Source organism: Rhinolophus hipposideros (assembly GCF_964194185.1).
Source record: "Rhinolophus hipposideros genome assembly, chromosome: 24".
Taxonomy (NCBI): domain Eukaryota; kingdom Metazoa; phylum Chordata; class Mammalia; order Chiroptera; family Rhinolophidae; genus Rhinolophus; species Rhinolophus hipposideros.
This window is the reverse complement of record NC_138070.1, coordinates 12,026,712-12,041,172: the sequence shown is the minus strand read 5'-3', so window position 1 is coordinate 12,041,172 and position 14,461 is coordinate 12,026,712. Positions and strand designations below refer to the sequence as shown.

Here is a 14,461-nt window from a genome sequence, read left to right as displayed (position 1 = left end):
CAAAGCATTGTGCTTCTCCATCATCACCAGATAATGGAAATGTCCTCATTGAGTTGACCCTGGTGCCTGAAAATACAAACCTCTCATGCTTGTTTAAAAGTCCCATGACTTTGGATGCATCTACATTCCTTGATGGGAAGGACAATGCCATGTACAACCCAGCGCTGTGTACTTCACAAACCTCATCTCTTACATACACACACACCCCATCCCCACAACCTTAAGCCAAGTGACTTGAAGAGCTTTCTTAGTTCTGCAACCACATCTTGCTCTCCCAACCCCAGGCCATTTGTACGCATCACTTCCTCTGCCTAGAACACTCTTCCTGTCATCCTCACTTCACATGGCTAAATGTATTCATCCTCCAGTTGACACATCACCTTGTCTAGAAAGCCTTCTCTTATCCCCAGGCCAGGGTAGCACAGAACTCTACTTCCTTCACTCCTTGAATCTTTCCTTCATTCACTCATTCCAAAATGCCTTCTGTGTGCCACAGCACTGTTAGGTTTTATTGGTTGTTTGTCCATCTGGGTGGGAGGGAGCTTGTTGAAGGCAGAAGCCATGCATGACTCGTTCAGTGTTGTACCCAAGTACCCACCAGTACCTGGCACAGAGTAGGTGCTCAGTAAATCTTACTGAATGGACACTGCTGCCCCACCGTCCCTTGAAAGCCTGAGCTTGGAAACCTGGGCTCATCCTAACTTAATTCATTGGTAGAGATCTGGGTGATCAGGCCTTGGTGGGTTCCAACTGGGTGACTGCCAGCTTTGGTCATTTGATGGATTTTTAAGAAGGGACTGGCTTCTGTGATACTCAAAATAGTTTAGGAAACGAGCTGGACCCTTCGCTGAAGGTTGGGTTCTTGAGACCAGCTCAGGGTTGTGTGTGTGTGTGTGAGCTAGAGAGAACCTGTAGAATCAGGTTTTGGGTCCAGGCCCATGGCAGAGAGAAGGAATATCCTCTGCTCTTTTTCCTGCTTCTCTTCCAGACCCAAGACCCTTAGAGAGGGCACACAGGGCTCAATCTTTACAGATTCTCAGCAGTGTGAGTTCCAGGCAAGGGTGAGAAGTTCCAGACCAGAGAAGCCTTCCATATGACACGAGCTGTGTTGGATCTCCTTACTTCCTTTTCCACCCTCTGCTATTCTGTAGGTTAAACAATGAACTGGGTCTGTGCACAGGCTGCTGGCCTGTACAGTGACTTTGTTTGGATGATCAAAAGGTGTTCCTTCTAGGTCAGACACCCCCTCTGGCCAGACAAGGTAGAAAATAGACATTGTTTTCTGGGCTAAGGCATCCCCAGGTCAGTCTTCACAAATGTCTCGGTGAGTGGAGAGAAGGTGGGGTTTCACTCCAAGGCACAGGACACAACCAGCGTCATATAACATCCCTGGCAGGTGCTGAACATACACTTCTTCTCACTCTATTTGACCTGCTTAGAGCAATACCTCGGGATGGGAAGTGGGTGGAGAGAGAGGACGTGGTAGCCTGCAGACATTCATTCCTGCTTCTTTCAGCTGAAATCTATTTGGTTTTATCTTTATGTCTTGATAGGCTCTGTCTATATTTCCAGAGGACAGGAACATTTTAATAAACTCATTAGAGATGTCTGGATAGTTTAATGGCCTCCTAGCCGCAGACTCCTCCTTCTCCAGAGCTTTTCATTCACCCCACACAAAGAGGAGGAAAAATACAATTGAGGGGACCCAGAGACAGACTGTGTGTGTGTGGGGGGGGATGGCAACTCAGTCATGGACGTTGCGACAGGCAGACAACATCTCTTGCTGTCTCCGAGGGCCTCCCTCCTAGCCAGACACTCTGTCTGGTGCGAAAGATGCAAATGGTTGCCCACTTGACATTGACATGACAGGACATCTCCCCAATGCTCCTCCCTGTCTGCTCATTTAGATAACAGGCCTTTCCAAATCCATCTCTGAGGATCTCTTCATCCATTGGGAATTTCTCTCCTAGGCACATAACTGCTGTCTGCCGCTTTACTCCCAGCTTGGCTGCAAAGTGGTGCTCAAGATACTCACGAGGAGTCACCCAGACCCACAGGTGTCCAGTGACAGCACCCTCACGGTACCTGGGACCCCCATGTAAGACTGGGAACCCTCACACCAGGGCTCTCTTCTTTGGTCCACTCTGACCCCTGTCTCCGTCTCAGCCTTGCCCTTCCTTTCACATCTTCACAAAGCCCTACCTTTGTGGCTTGGCATAAAAATTCAGCCCCTGTAAGATGTGCTTAATCACAAAGTGAAATAACATCTGTCTTAACATAGATTCTCTCAGCGAGTGAGACAGGAATTTGAGTGCTAGTTTATGCAAAAGGGCAAGAAACCTCTGTAGAGGAGCAGGGAAATGAGATGAGGGAGAGAAGAAGCCGATAGAAAATGCGTTATCAGCTGCCATCGTGGCGGGCTGGAGGACAGACACCCTGCAGCCAGTTCTGGCTCCAGAGTTAGTCCCAACCTAGGGGTATTTGTACACCAGGTCCCCACCACTGATGGGTTGAAGACTTCACCGAGAGGGGGTCAGTTCTCTGGTATGTCCAAAGTGCCACACGGCCCAGCACAGTCTTTGGCGGCCACAGAACATTGTCTGGGAGCTAGAGGTTGGCTGTGTGCCCTGAAATGGGGAGGGTGAAGGGATATAAGTGGACAGAATCAGCTTCAAACCCCCAAATCACCACTGGAAAACTGACGAACCCAGTTATGCTTTGTTTCAGATACACTTTCTTTAGCCCACTTAGTATGCTCCATAGTGAATTTGAATTAACTGCCTGCCGACATTGCCGAGTGGGGCACAACAACCCCATCTCTAGGGTGTGTTGGAAAAATAAGATCTAGCAACACTGGGTCCACATTCCTGCTTGGCAACAATCACCTGGAGAGTAATGGCAGCTGCTGCTTTTCAACGGGCAGGAGCTCTCCTGGCCCCAAGCCCCACGGGGTCTCCATTGCTTGTATCTATTAGCTGCCTGGCTCCTGAGGCATCTAAGTTTGTGACACTAAGTGTATGCTGCTAACCTGATCGCTCTGAAAACAACAGACACAGTGCATTCTGGGTGTTTCATCTCCCTCTTCAGAACAATGTAGGTGCAAAAGTAATTGCTGTGTTTGCAATTATTTTTTAACCTTTTTAACCGCAATTACTTTTCCATCAACCTAATACGTGGATTGCTCCAATGTCCCCATCTGGACCCTTTGAATCTCTCTTGGCCTTTGTCAGTGAAAGGAACCAGGAGACCAGAGACATTAAGCCACATCCCAGACTCCAGAGCTATTATAAGCTCTCCCTTTTGGATCAGGATTGCCAATCTCAGATTTTTTTTTTTTTTTTTTTTTTTGACAAATTGTGTTTCACAATTTGGGAGAAAGCAAACAAATATTTCCCCTTTACTCCCTTAGCCCCCTCCAACGTAAAGCTCCAATTTTCTTTTCTTTTGAACTCATAAACTTGCCTCATCTCCTTGTTCCTTGATATACTCAATGTTAACACTTGATTTTTTTTCCAGTAAGTAATGAAATCCCCCCCACCACGAACTCCAGCTCCTGGCGTTTCACTGGGAGTCGCTCTCAGCCCTCCAGGGAAGCCGCACTGTTATTTATTGTTTTTGTCTCAAATCATTATTTAATCAAGAACGGGGGGAAAAAAGACAACCTCTCACTTATACTTTAAAATTTAATTTCAGCTGAATTCTGAGATCAAGAGGCAGCACAGTCTCATAGGTTACAAAAATATAATCAAGACGAGAATTCCAATTAAACTGAACAAGTCCATTTACTGAGCTTCAAATGGCCCCATGGAGAGAGACGGTTATAAATTTTTTTTTCCCCTTCCCTGCCATATGGGGGACTGGAAAATCTCATGTGAATATAGAGCTGTGTGGCAGAGCTTTTAGCTAGAGGGTTCTGGTTATTCCTTAAACAACAAAAAAAATCCTGGTGTTTCACTAAGACATTAAGTTTATTTTTCTTGCTGTTGTTCATCTTCCTTTGCAAACTAATCAGCAAAATAATGGATCCATTGACCTGTTGGGAGTTCATTTGAGAGGAGCAGGGCCTGGAGAAAGACGGGGAGACCTGCTGGGCATTGTGGGAAGGGGACAAACTCCTTCAGGGCTGGAGCCATCCCACCAGGCTGTGCAATGCAGCTGAACTTGGCCCAGGGAGGTGCTCTGGCCGCTTCCTCGGGCAGGAGCTGATCGGGAATGGTGGCTTCAGCCTCTCCATTTCTCTGAAGCTCCTCTGCTGGCCCCCAGCCCACTGGTTCTCAAAAATCTCTACATAGATCCTGTTAGACAAATTTTTCACCCGCCCAAATTGAAACGAGAAAACTAAGTTCAATGTAGTTAAGTTTTTCATCCAGCTAAATGTACTTGATTTAAAGGCTCATCCTTTCATCTGAGGCCATGTCCTACTTCCTTCTTCTGGTGTTAAGATGTCAACTTTTGTCATAGAAAACGGTGATTTTCTTTTCTTTCTTTCTTTCTTTTTTTTTCTCCCGCCCTGACTTGGCAAAAGCAAAAGTTGACAATGCCATGCCACCTTCCATTAAAAAACAAAAAACCACCAGTCCCACAAATCCCCAAGTCTCGTTCTTCGGCTTTCTGCATTCTGGTTCCTCTCTTCTCTAAGCTGCAGGGAATGACACTGGATGTGTATTCTTCCTGTTGACAGAGAGCTCGGAGGCTTGTGCAGAATGTGCAAGAGCCTACGTCAGGAGTCCAAAGACCAGGCCACCCATGCCCTCTCCCTTAGTCTCATTTTTCCCTGTCAACACAATGGAAAGCGTATCGCCATCCTGCCTTTTTCCTAGGGTTGTTCTGAAGTTCACCTGAGGTCTTAGATATGATTAAGCTTTTGGAAGCAAGAGATACTCTACAAACCTCATGTGTCTGGGTTTATCTGGAATAAGTTTAATACAACCACTCTGGTGACAAATAATAACAGTGGCAACTATTGTATATTGAGGGTTATGTCCCCAGCACTGGACTATTTTTTTTTAACACAGAACTGAAGCTTCATGAGGGTAGGAACCAACCTTGTCTGTCTTGTTCACTGCTGTTCACCCAGTGCCTGCAATGGTGCCTGGCACACAGTAGGTGCTTAGTGCATATTTTTAAATGAACAAATACCTTCTCTCACTCCATCCTCTCAACTACCCTATGAGGTAGTTATGGTGATTAGCCCAAGGTACACATGAGGACACTGAGGCTTAGCACAGTGAAATGACACAAGGGAGGTCATGGAATTATGGACTCTGAGGTCAGACTTCCTGGGTATGAATCTCAATCTCTCCATTTAATAGCTGCCTTTTGCTTAAGTTTTCTAGGCTATAGTTTCCTGATTGTAAAATCGGAATGTTCGTGGAAGCTCCCTTGAAGGATTATTATGAGATAAATAAGATGACACGTGTAAAGAATTCAGCCTAGCCCCTGGCACACCGCAGGTGCTCAGTGAGCATTAGTTATTGCTGTTAGCCAGGGTCTCACAAGGGGACCAAATCAAGAAGTCCAGAGGTCCCAGATCTGCTCCTAAGCCCTTCGTCACTACGCTCTATGGTCTCCTCCTGTTGACAAATTTCATGAGACCCTCTTCAATGGACCCCAAGTTCTGCTTATTTTCCTTCTGTTGTGACATCTGTGTAGATTTTTGTCAGCAAGGAGTATGTGGCAACTATTGGCCAATGCAGGAGGCAGAAGGAGAAGAGGAGACTGCCCTTCTTTTTCGGTCCAGCTTCGATCTCAATCAGCCCCTCTCCAGACTCCCTCTCCAGTTACATGCAACAGGAAAAGGGCTTCTGAGGCACAAGCCATAACTTATAACAGCTCCCCTTTCTCCCAATTGGCTACCTGCCTAAGTCACTTGGCTTTTCTGAGCCTCAGTTTTTCCATCTGAAAAATAGTGATGATAATTGGGTCTACCTCGAAGAACTGTTTTTGTGAATGGGATGAGAGAGAAAAAAAACACAGTATAAAGTATGTGACACTGCCTGGCACGTAGCGGTATTTCCCCCTCCCTCTGTTCATCAGCCATCTCAATTATAATGGACTCCTACCCATCTTTCAAAGCCCAGCTCAAATGTTCCTTTATTTGTAAAGTCCTCTCAGACACCAAGACAACCCTGTGTGCTCCTTCCTCTGAGGTCCTTCTACACATTGCACTTGCTTCCGTGACCATCAGGGATGATATTCAAAATATCCAACAACTGGTGAAGGGTAGGGACAGCCCCTTCTGAAGGTAGCTGACCTTGGAACTGGAGTCCTGTCAGGTATCACTCTTTAGTTGCTGGACTGTGACAAGGTCCAGAAAGTACCAGGGCAGAAAAGAGATGGCTTTGTTGACTAGGGGATGGGGTGGTGACAGGGTCTATTTATCAACTGATGTGTAAGTATTTGAATATTTTAACAACTGAGGAGGAACTGGTCCTCACTGCCTCAATCTCAGCCCTAATTACAACACTTATCTCACTGTACTGCAGCATTCTGTTGACTATTAGACTGTGAGCCCTGGAGTTCAGGACGAGTCTTTTATTCATCTCTCTCTCCCTAATGGCTTGAACAGAGATGGTTGAGTGGAGATGAGGGACATGAGTGAGGCTGTGAAGGGTCCCTAAATCGTCTCCTTGGGGGCCTCCATTTGGATTTGGGCTCAGACCTAGCAAGAGGGCTTCGGGTTATCTTCAGCTCACCAAGTAGGATTTCAATAAGACACGACCCCGAATATGCATATTTATATATGCAAATTTGCCCCTTGATGTGTTGCACCCGTCCTTGATTTTTTAAAAGAGCTGTGCATATGAAATGCCTGCAATGTCGTGTGACAGGAACCAAGGCATAGAAGACCGTTCACACTCAGGCGCCTATCATCTCCGAAACCCCGTCTCTTGCCCTGGAATTCCGTCTCCCTCCCCGACTCCAGTCTTCATTTCCTGATTTCTTTGGCTGACTCTTGCTCCCCTTTAGTTTCTCAGTTAGTTGTTGCCTCGTCTGCCCTCATCTCACCCTAACCCTAATTCCCGTCCTTGCCTGCTGACCTTCCACATTCATTGTCGTGTATTGTCCTTTACAGTTTTTACCTGCCTGTCTCCCTCTTAAGAAGGCACAGACTGTTCCTTATTCACGGGATCCTGTGAGCCACGCAGAGATGCCCCTTTATAGACGGATCTACTGCTCTGATGGGTCGATCTATAGATGCTCGGCAGATAAATGGGAGATCGGAACAAATGATCGAAGGGGTGATTCAGGGACAGACTTTGCTGTTCTCTTTAACAGGGAGCTCAGGAAAATCTTGGGGCCGGGACGCTAGGAACATTTTTGGTCCGCCCTGCCACCTTCTTCCAACTCTGCCTTTTCTGGAGATAAGATGAGAAAGGGCCTAGCATGGAGGGCCCTCAGAGGACCAGACTTGGGGGCCATCCAAGGCCAGCAGATGTCAGGCAACCATGAGTGGGATGGGACCAACCATGTAGGCTGCAGCCACCGTCTTGGATGTTGCTGTCTAAAAGGTTCATGCACATGAACTCACGGACTCCTCAGAACATACCTGTTATGAGACACGTCTCTTTATCATCCTCGTTTTGCAGATTTAGAGGAAAACGAGGCACAGCAAGTTTACGTAACTTGCTCAAGGTCCCACAGGTGGTAAGTGTAGAGCCAACATCTGGAATGCTGTTCATTGGAACACCCGCTAAGAATTGCTGGGTTTTGCCCCCCCACCCCGGGCCAAGCACTGGGCTCCACAGTTTACAACGTTACTTTGCTTTTGTCCTAACACCACGGCTTTTGGAGAGGTAACGTCTTCATTTTCTTTTAGCAGATGAGGAAACGGGGGTCCCAAAAGGTTCAAGTAACGATCCCTAACTCAGAGCCACGATTTGACCACATAGTCACAGCCCCATGTTTTTAACAACTCTGACTTGCTGTGACCCATAGATGTCACTTCTCTCTGTGAGTCTCAGTTTCTCTTCTTGGAATCAGGGCACTGTGTTAGAGGAGCCCTCAGGGCCTCTGCCTTCTAGGTGTGGATGAGCTTTCAGCAATTCTGAGAAAGGCTAGACCCACTGGGGCATCAAGGCTTCAAGAACCAATAGCCAATCTGGTATCTCACTAGCTGGCATACGAAAGCCAGCCGCCACTTTTTTTTTTTTCCCAACACCTTGACAGACCTGACCTGTTAGGAAACCATCACAGGTAGGTGCCCAAACATAAGCACAGTTGCTCCCCATGGCATTTTTAAATTAGGGTCAGTTGGGACCACCAACTAGGCTGCCACAAATACCATGTCCAGGGAGACTAGGTGGCTTTCCGTGACTTAAAAACATTCTTCCCCCTTTCATTGCTCATATTTTAAATGTATTTCTACCTTTTCAATATTTTCCCTGGGAGATAAGAGATAATCACGCCCATTTTTCAGGTGAGGAAGCTGAGGCTGGAAGGAGTAAAAGGTTCAGTCAAGCCAAGAAGATTTGAACCCAGGCCTCTGGACTCTGCCGTACTGGGAAGACCTTTCATAGGAAGTTTGGGGAGGAGAGGCTGTAGGTGGGCATTTTCCATCTGCAAATACTCAGCAACCACAGGCCTCTCTTCAAAGAAGAGGGCTGGGGAGAGTTCTGGATGGTTTCAGTTACACAGAGGATTTGGGTAAAATTTGACCTTGGTGATTTAGGATACCCTGACTGGTAAAGAAGAGTTTCCCAGAATGCCCTGCAGAAAACTATTGTGTCAGCCAGACCCAACTAGAGGTTATCATCACCTTCTCTTCCTTGACCTCCTGGCAAGCACCCCAGGAGTCCAAAGACCAGGGCCACCCATACCCTCTCCCTTAGTCTCATTTTTCCCTGTCAACACAATGGAAAGCGTATCGCCATCCTGCCTTTTTCCTAGGGTTGTTCTGAAGTTCACCTGAGGTCTTAGATATGATTAAGCACCCCGTGCTTTTCCTTACCCCTACCTCATCCTTTCTGAGGGAGCAGGTCTCTGAAATGTTCATATTTGCTCATAGCTAGAGAAGACAGGGCCCTGCCTAGCTGGCAGCTGTGAAGACTAAATCAGCATTGAATCTCCTCCTGTTTATCCCTTTCGAGTCTATAAAAGGCCGTCACGTACTTTGTCTTATTGGATGTCACCAACAACCTCGTATGGAAGTGGTATTATTTTAAGTTTACTGATGAGAAAACTGAGTGAACAAATGACTTTCCCAAAGCCACATGGCTAGGAAGTGGCAAAGCAGGGACCTGAGTTCAGATCCAACTCCAAATCCCTTTGCTCAGGAAACGTCCTGGTGTCAAACTGAAGCCACATTCCAGCTCCTCCTTGCTGACCCAAGGGAGCGTTGTGTGAGTCCAGTCAATACCACGTTGCTAAATTGTATTTGCTCTTGCTTTGCTCTGTGGTTTTTACCCAGACCCTATCTCTCTGAGTCTCAGCTTTTCTGTCCCATCTGTGGAAGGCACTAGTGAGAGCAGCTGTGCCCTCAACCCCCCAAGACATGCGAGAGGACAGATGAGAGGACACAAAGATATCAAAGATACGGACTTCACTGAAAAGCTGGAGTGCCTCTGGTACCTCAAGACCCCTCCCCAAGGAAACCTTCTATGGTGCCTCGCAATTCCATCCCTGCAGACGTCACTCTGAAGACCAATATATAGTTTTCAAAAGTCCCCTGACAAAAAAAACCTGGAAATTTTCATTTTTCTAACCACCCCACTACCAGCTCCAAATCCCCAAGCCGAGTGCTGCCAAAGGCTGGCGAATGACCATTCGGTTCATCAATAATGAGGTCTGCAATCAGTGGGATATTTGCCCGAAACTGCCTTGGACTTGTGCCTCCAGCTCCCCCCAGGGCTGTGACCAAGGCTGGCCGAGGAGGCTGTGCGTAATACTTACTACACCTCTGGCTGGCAGGAGGTTGAGCATCTGCAGGGGCTGGCTGGGGGGCTGGCTGCACGGGGCCTCGGGGCTGGCCTTGCCGAGGGTCTTGGAGCAGCGGCGGGAGTGCCTTCGGTGGGACTTCCGCCCTTCCTCGTGGGACTGGCTGCGGTGCCTGGGGTCAGGGGAGAGATATCTGAGGGGCTTTTGAAGGGGAGCATGGCACAGGGGTAGTTGAGGGACCCAAAGGTCTGAGGACTACAGCGTGGGCTTGAGTGTGTTCGTAAGTACTATGTGTATGTCCATCCATCCACCCACCCACCTGCCCATTCATTCATTCACTCATTCATTCACTCATTCACTCATTCACTCACTCACTCATTCATTCATTCACTCATTCATTCATTCACTCACTCACTCATTCATTCATTCACTCATTCATTCGTTCTCTCATTTGTTCATCTGACAAATGTTATTCACATACCTGGCACTGTTTGGGGGGCTGGGGATGCAGCTGTGGAGACAGGAAAGGTCCCCACCCTGATTTAGTTGAATGCCCTTCCCACGTCTGTGATTGTCTCTGTCTGTCCTTGTCTGTATGTGACTGTGTGTATGTCTGGGCGTGTCCATCTGTGTTTTCATGTGTTTGCCTATAAATATAATGGCGTATTTCTGTGTGTCTTCGTGTATGTGACTTTGCCATCTGTGAAACAGAGGCATCTTGTTGACTGTCACCCAAAACTTTTGAAAAAATATGGCTGACAAAAATGACACGGCTGCCTCCTGCAAGCCCACCAGACCTACATCTGGCTGCTGTGTCTGCAGCGGAACCAAAGGAATCTAACTCTGCAGAAAGGGTCTCCTTGGCTTCCACATAGCCCCTTCGCTCTGAGCCCCGGTGGTAACAAAAAGAAACCTTACTGATGTGCATGGCACCTGTAAACCTCTCGTAAGGTGCTTTCATCGTCCTCTCTACAACTTGAAGACATAGACAAGGCAGGTGTTACTTTCTCGTTTTATAGATGAGGAAGCTGAGGCTCAGAGATGTTTAGAAACTTGCCTGAGGTCACACAGCTTACAAGTGGCAGAACCAGGGTCAGGGCAGTTTTCCATGCCTGTAGGAACCGATGCCCGTGGTTCTTGGTCTAGAGTGTCCCTCTCTTCTCTGGGGCCTCCAGATCATTTATACTGGGTGTGTGGTCCGAGGGACAGCCCTCAGGTTGCTTGCATGTCTGCTGGAGTGTCCCTCAGCTGGGCAGGCACAGGGGAGCTCAGACAGCAACACCACCAGCACGAGAGGTGACATCAGAAGGAGGGCAGAGGCTGGGGTCACCTCCCTACGAGGTGAGTTGGGAAAGGTAGAGCACGCTGCCCTGAGAGTCTGCAGGCAGCCCCTGCACCACCCCCTGGCCCAGGCCAGCAGGGCGACCTGCAGAGAGCTGACGCGGCCTGGGCTGGAGGCAAAGGGCTCAGGCTGAGTCACAGACCTGGGTGCCCGTCCCAGCTCTGCCAGTCACCGTGACCTCGCTCAGATCCCTTTGCCCACCAAGACACAGTTTTCCCAGCTGCCACATGTCAGTAACACAGTTGAGCTCAATGAGTCAGTGCCCTCCAGACAAAGCACACACCTGTGGTTGAACAAGCATGTTTATGGCTCCTTGCCGTGAGGGAGACTGTATACCCTAGGGAAGGGTAGGACGTCTGCCTATGAGAATATTAGAAAGAACCCATTATGGGCATGTGGTAGGTCACTTTGGGGAGCTTTGAAGGAACTGGGGTTTCGTTCTGGATTGGATACTCTCAGAAAGTGGAGGTAATTCTCTGACTGGTTGTCTTTACAAATCTTATATAGAAAGAGGGGAGAGTAGCCCAAGGCCAAGGCTATCATTGGTAAAGAAGCAGTCGTCACTCATGTTAGCCAGGATGGAGAGATGCTGGGTCACTTGTGTGTTTTGGATAAAGTTCCTGTTTCGTCGGGGCTCAGGCCTGATTCCAGAGAGGTCAGGGTCACACAGTGGCCTCGTCATATGTCCTTGCTCTTTGAAACTGTTGCTATTCAGCGGGAACACCAAACCTACCAGTAACAGCACAGATATCAGGGGCTGCTTTTCTCTTTCTTCAATACTTCTCACATTGGGCTCCGCGTTCATACCACTTGGGGAGATGTAAAAGTCTCGCTGCTTAGGCCTTACCTCATCCGAATCAGAGGGTGAGATCCAAGCACTGGTATTTTTCAAAGCTTCCAGGGTGATTGCAAAGCGCAGCCAGAGTGGAGAAGGCGTGGACTAACTCAGGGGGTTACTGGGATGATTAAGAGAAAAATGTATTTGAAATTGCAGCAGAGTCCCTGGCATGGAGTACTGCTTAGATCACTGTTTCTCCTCTCCCTCCTTCCTGGAGACATTCCGATTTAACTGGGATTCATTGGCACCAGGACAGAGAGATTTTTTTAATCTCCCTGGACACGTAGCCAAGTGCGAGAAGCACTTAAGAAAGAATAAAGCAGCCTCTAATATCCGGAATCTGGCCTGGACCATCAAGTAGGCCTTGTAATTCCTACTGGACAACCAACTGCAAACCAATGCCAACAAAGCTTCTTTTTGTTCTCATCCATGGAAGAACCCTCCTCCCCTTCTCAGGCCGGAATAGCCAATGTGTCAGCAGAGAGCGGGTCCAGGTTAGGAGAAACCTGACTTGAAAGGGCCTCAGAATGAGGTGGTTTGTGCTGTGTGTCCTTTCATAGATTGCTTAGCTTCTCTGTGCTTAGAGCAACCCTTAGTGAGAGTGCAAAGTCCAGAGCCAGACTCCCCTAGTGCAATCCTACCTCTGTCACTTAGTAGCTAAGCGAGGAGCAAGTTCCTTAACCGCTCTGTGCCTCAGCTTCCTCATCTGTAAAATGGGGATAACAATAGTGCCCATTTGACAGGGTTGTTGAGGGAAGCATGCAGTTGATGGAGTAAGCGTGCTTAGCACCTCAGTGCCATGTTAGTGGCATTTAGGAAGCACATATGTTAGCAAGTCCTTACTGTGGAGACAGCAAGTCCCTTTTGTCTGCAGCCCTTTCTCTAAAGGGAAGTGATAACAGTGCCAGGTAGGGCCATCCCTCATGAGAATGGAGTCATGGATTCGTAGAAGGGCTCTTGGCGGTGGCTGGGGTGAGGAGGCTCTTTGGGGTGAGGGGTTACCTGCTCTCACAGCTTGAGGACCGGGACTCCGAGCTCTGGGACCTCGAGGGGCAGTGGTGATGGCGGTGGCGGTGAGACTTTCGGGGCCGGCTTCGTGATCTTGGGGTGGCGGTGGGGGCAAGGAGGAGAAAGAGTGTGTGGGGAGAGAGAGAGAGAGAGAGAGAGGAGATTGATTTTGACCTTGTGACACACATTGTCATCTCACCCCTCCTCACCCCTCTCGTCACCCCAGCTGGCCACATGGGTATTTGGGGTGTCTAACCAGCCGTACTGACAGTGGAGGCGATGGCCTCAGCCTCCCGCCCTGCTGGGAGCAGGTCTGCTGCCGACTACACCCTGGACAGGAATGTCACCTCCATGTGTCACCTCTCCCTCGCCTAAGGAAGGAGCCTCAATTTCAGACAGCTTCACAGGCCAGTCAGACACCACAAGGTGGAAATCAGTCAGGGACTAAAAAAATAGCAACCGAAGGGCGGGCGGGCGCGGGTGAAACAAAGGAGCAGCTTGGCCCAGAATAGTTGTGTGTTGCTGCACCGTCTAATTTTTCAAGCAAATGTATAAATTCAGATTTTTATGGAAAAATGGAAGCTTCAAACCATTTTAAATGGAAGCTCATGTTTTTAAAAAATGACACTGTTTGGGGCAAACAAAACACATTTGCGGAGTAAATTAGGCCTTTGGGTTGCCAATTTGTAACCGCAGACCTAGAAAATGAAGTCTAGATTCTTGCGTGGAGTCAGAAGTCCACTTTCAGGGTGAGTTACAAACATCGTCTACAGCACACGTTATAGTAACAACAGTTCCAACCACTGGTAGTTTTACAGGTCACTTCAGCGCCCTCTAAATAATAATAGTGACTCAGAAGTGGCAGTGGCAGTGGTCACTGAGGAGTATAAGGAATGTCAGTGTTTTGGGCCCAGCCAGGAAGCCAGTGGGAGTTAGAGCTGATTCTACCAGGAGGTTATCTCAGAAAAGGACTCCGGGATTCTTGCGATGTGATAATCAGACCATGTCCCTTCCCTGCTTACAATACTCCCATTGCCCTCAGTCCAAAGTCTGACCTTGAACCCCAGGCACCTTCAGCAGGCACCTCCCATCTGGCTCTTGCCTGAGAGCTCCTGGCCTGGCAGGCTCAAGAACTCGGAGCTGCCTGTATTCTGGCTCACACGTTTCCCAGTCCATGATGTTCTCATGACGATGACGTTGATGATGATGACGACAGGTACCCCGTATCTAACACAGACTGTGTACCAGGCACTGTGTTCTAAGCATTTTCCTTAAATGAACCCGTCTATTCTTCACAACAACCTACGAAGTAGGGTCTCTTATTATTTCCATTTCACAGATGAAGAAACTGAGGCACAGGAAGTTGAAAGCACTTGCCTCACCTGCTGCCTAGAATG

At 48.2% G+C, this 14,461-nt stretch overlaps 1 protein-coding gene across 2 annotated transcripts in view; it reads right to left on the bottom strand.

Moving 5' to 3' along the window:
* The window catches only part of SRRM4 (serine/arginine repetitive matrix 4), a 151,775-nt gene that overhangs the window by 18,058 nt on the left and 119,256 nt on the right, over positions 1–14,461 (bottom strand). For both annotated transcript variants that reach the window (XM_081037953.1, XM_081037954.1), the window contains exons 7-8: positions 13,059–13,157; positions 9,892–10,048 (exon numbers count right to left, since the gene is read on the bottom strand). In XM_081037953.1, coding sequence (XP_080894079.1) covers positions 9,892–10,048; positions 13,059–13,157 — 256 coding nt within the window. The remainder of the gene's footprint in view (positions 1–9,891; positions 10,049–13,058; positions 13,158–14,461) is intronic.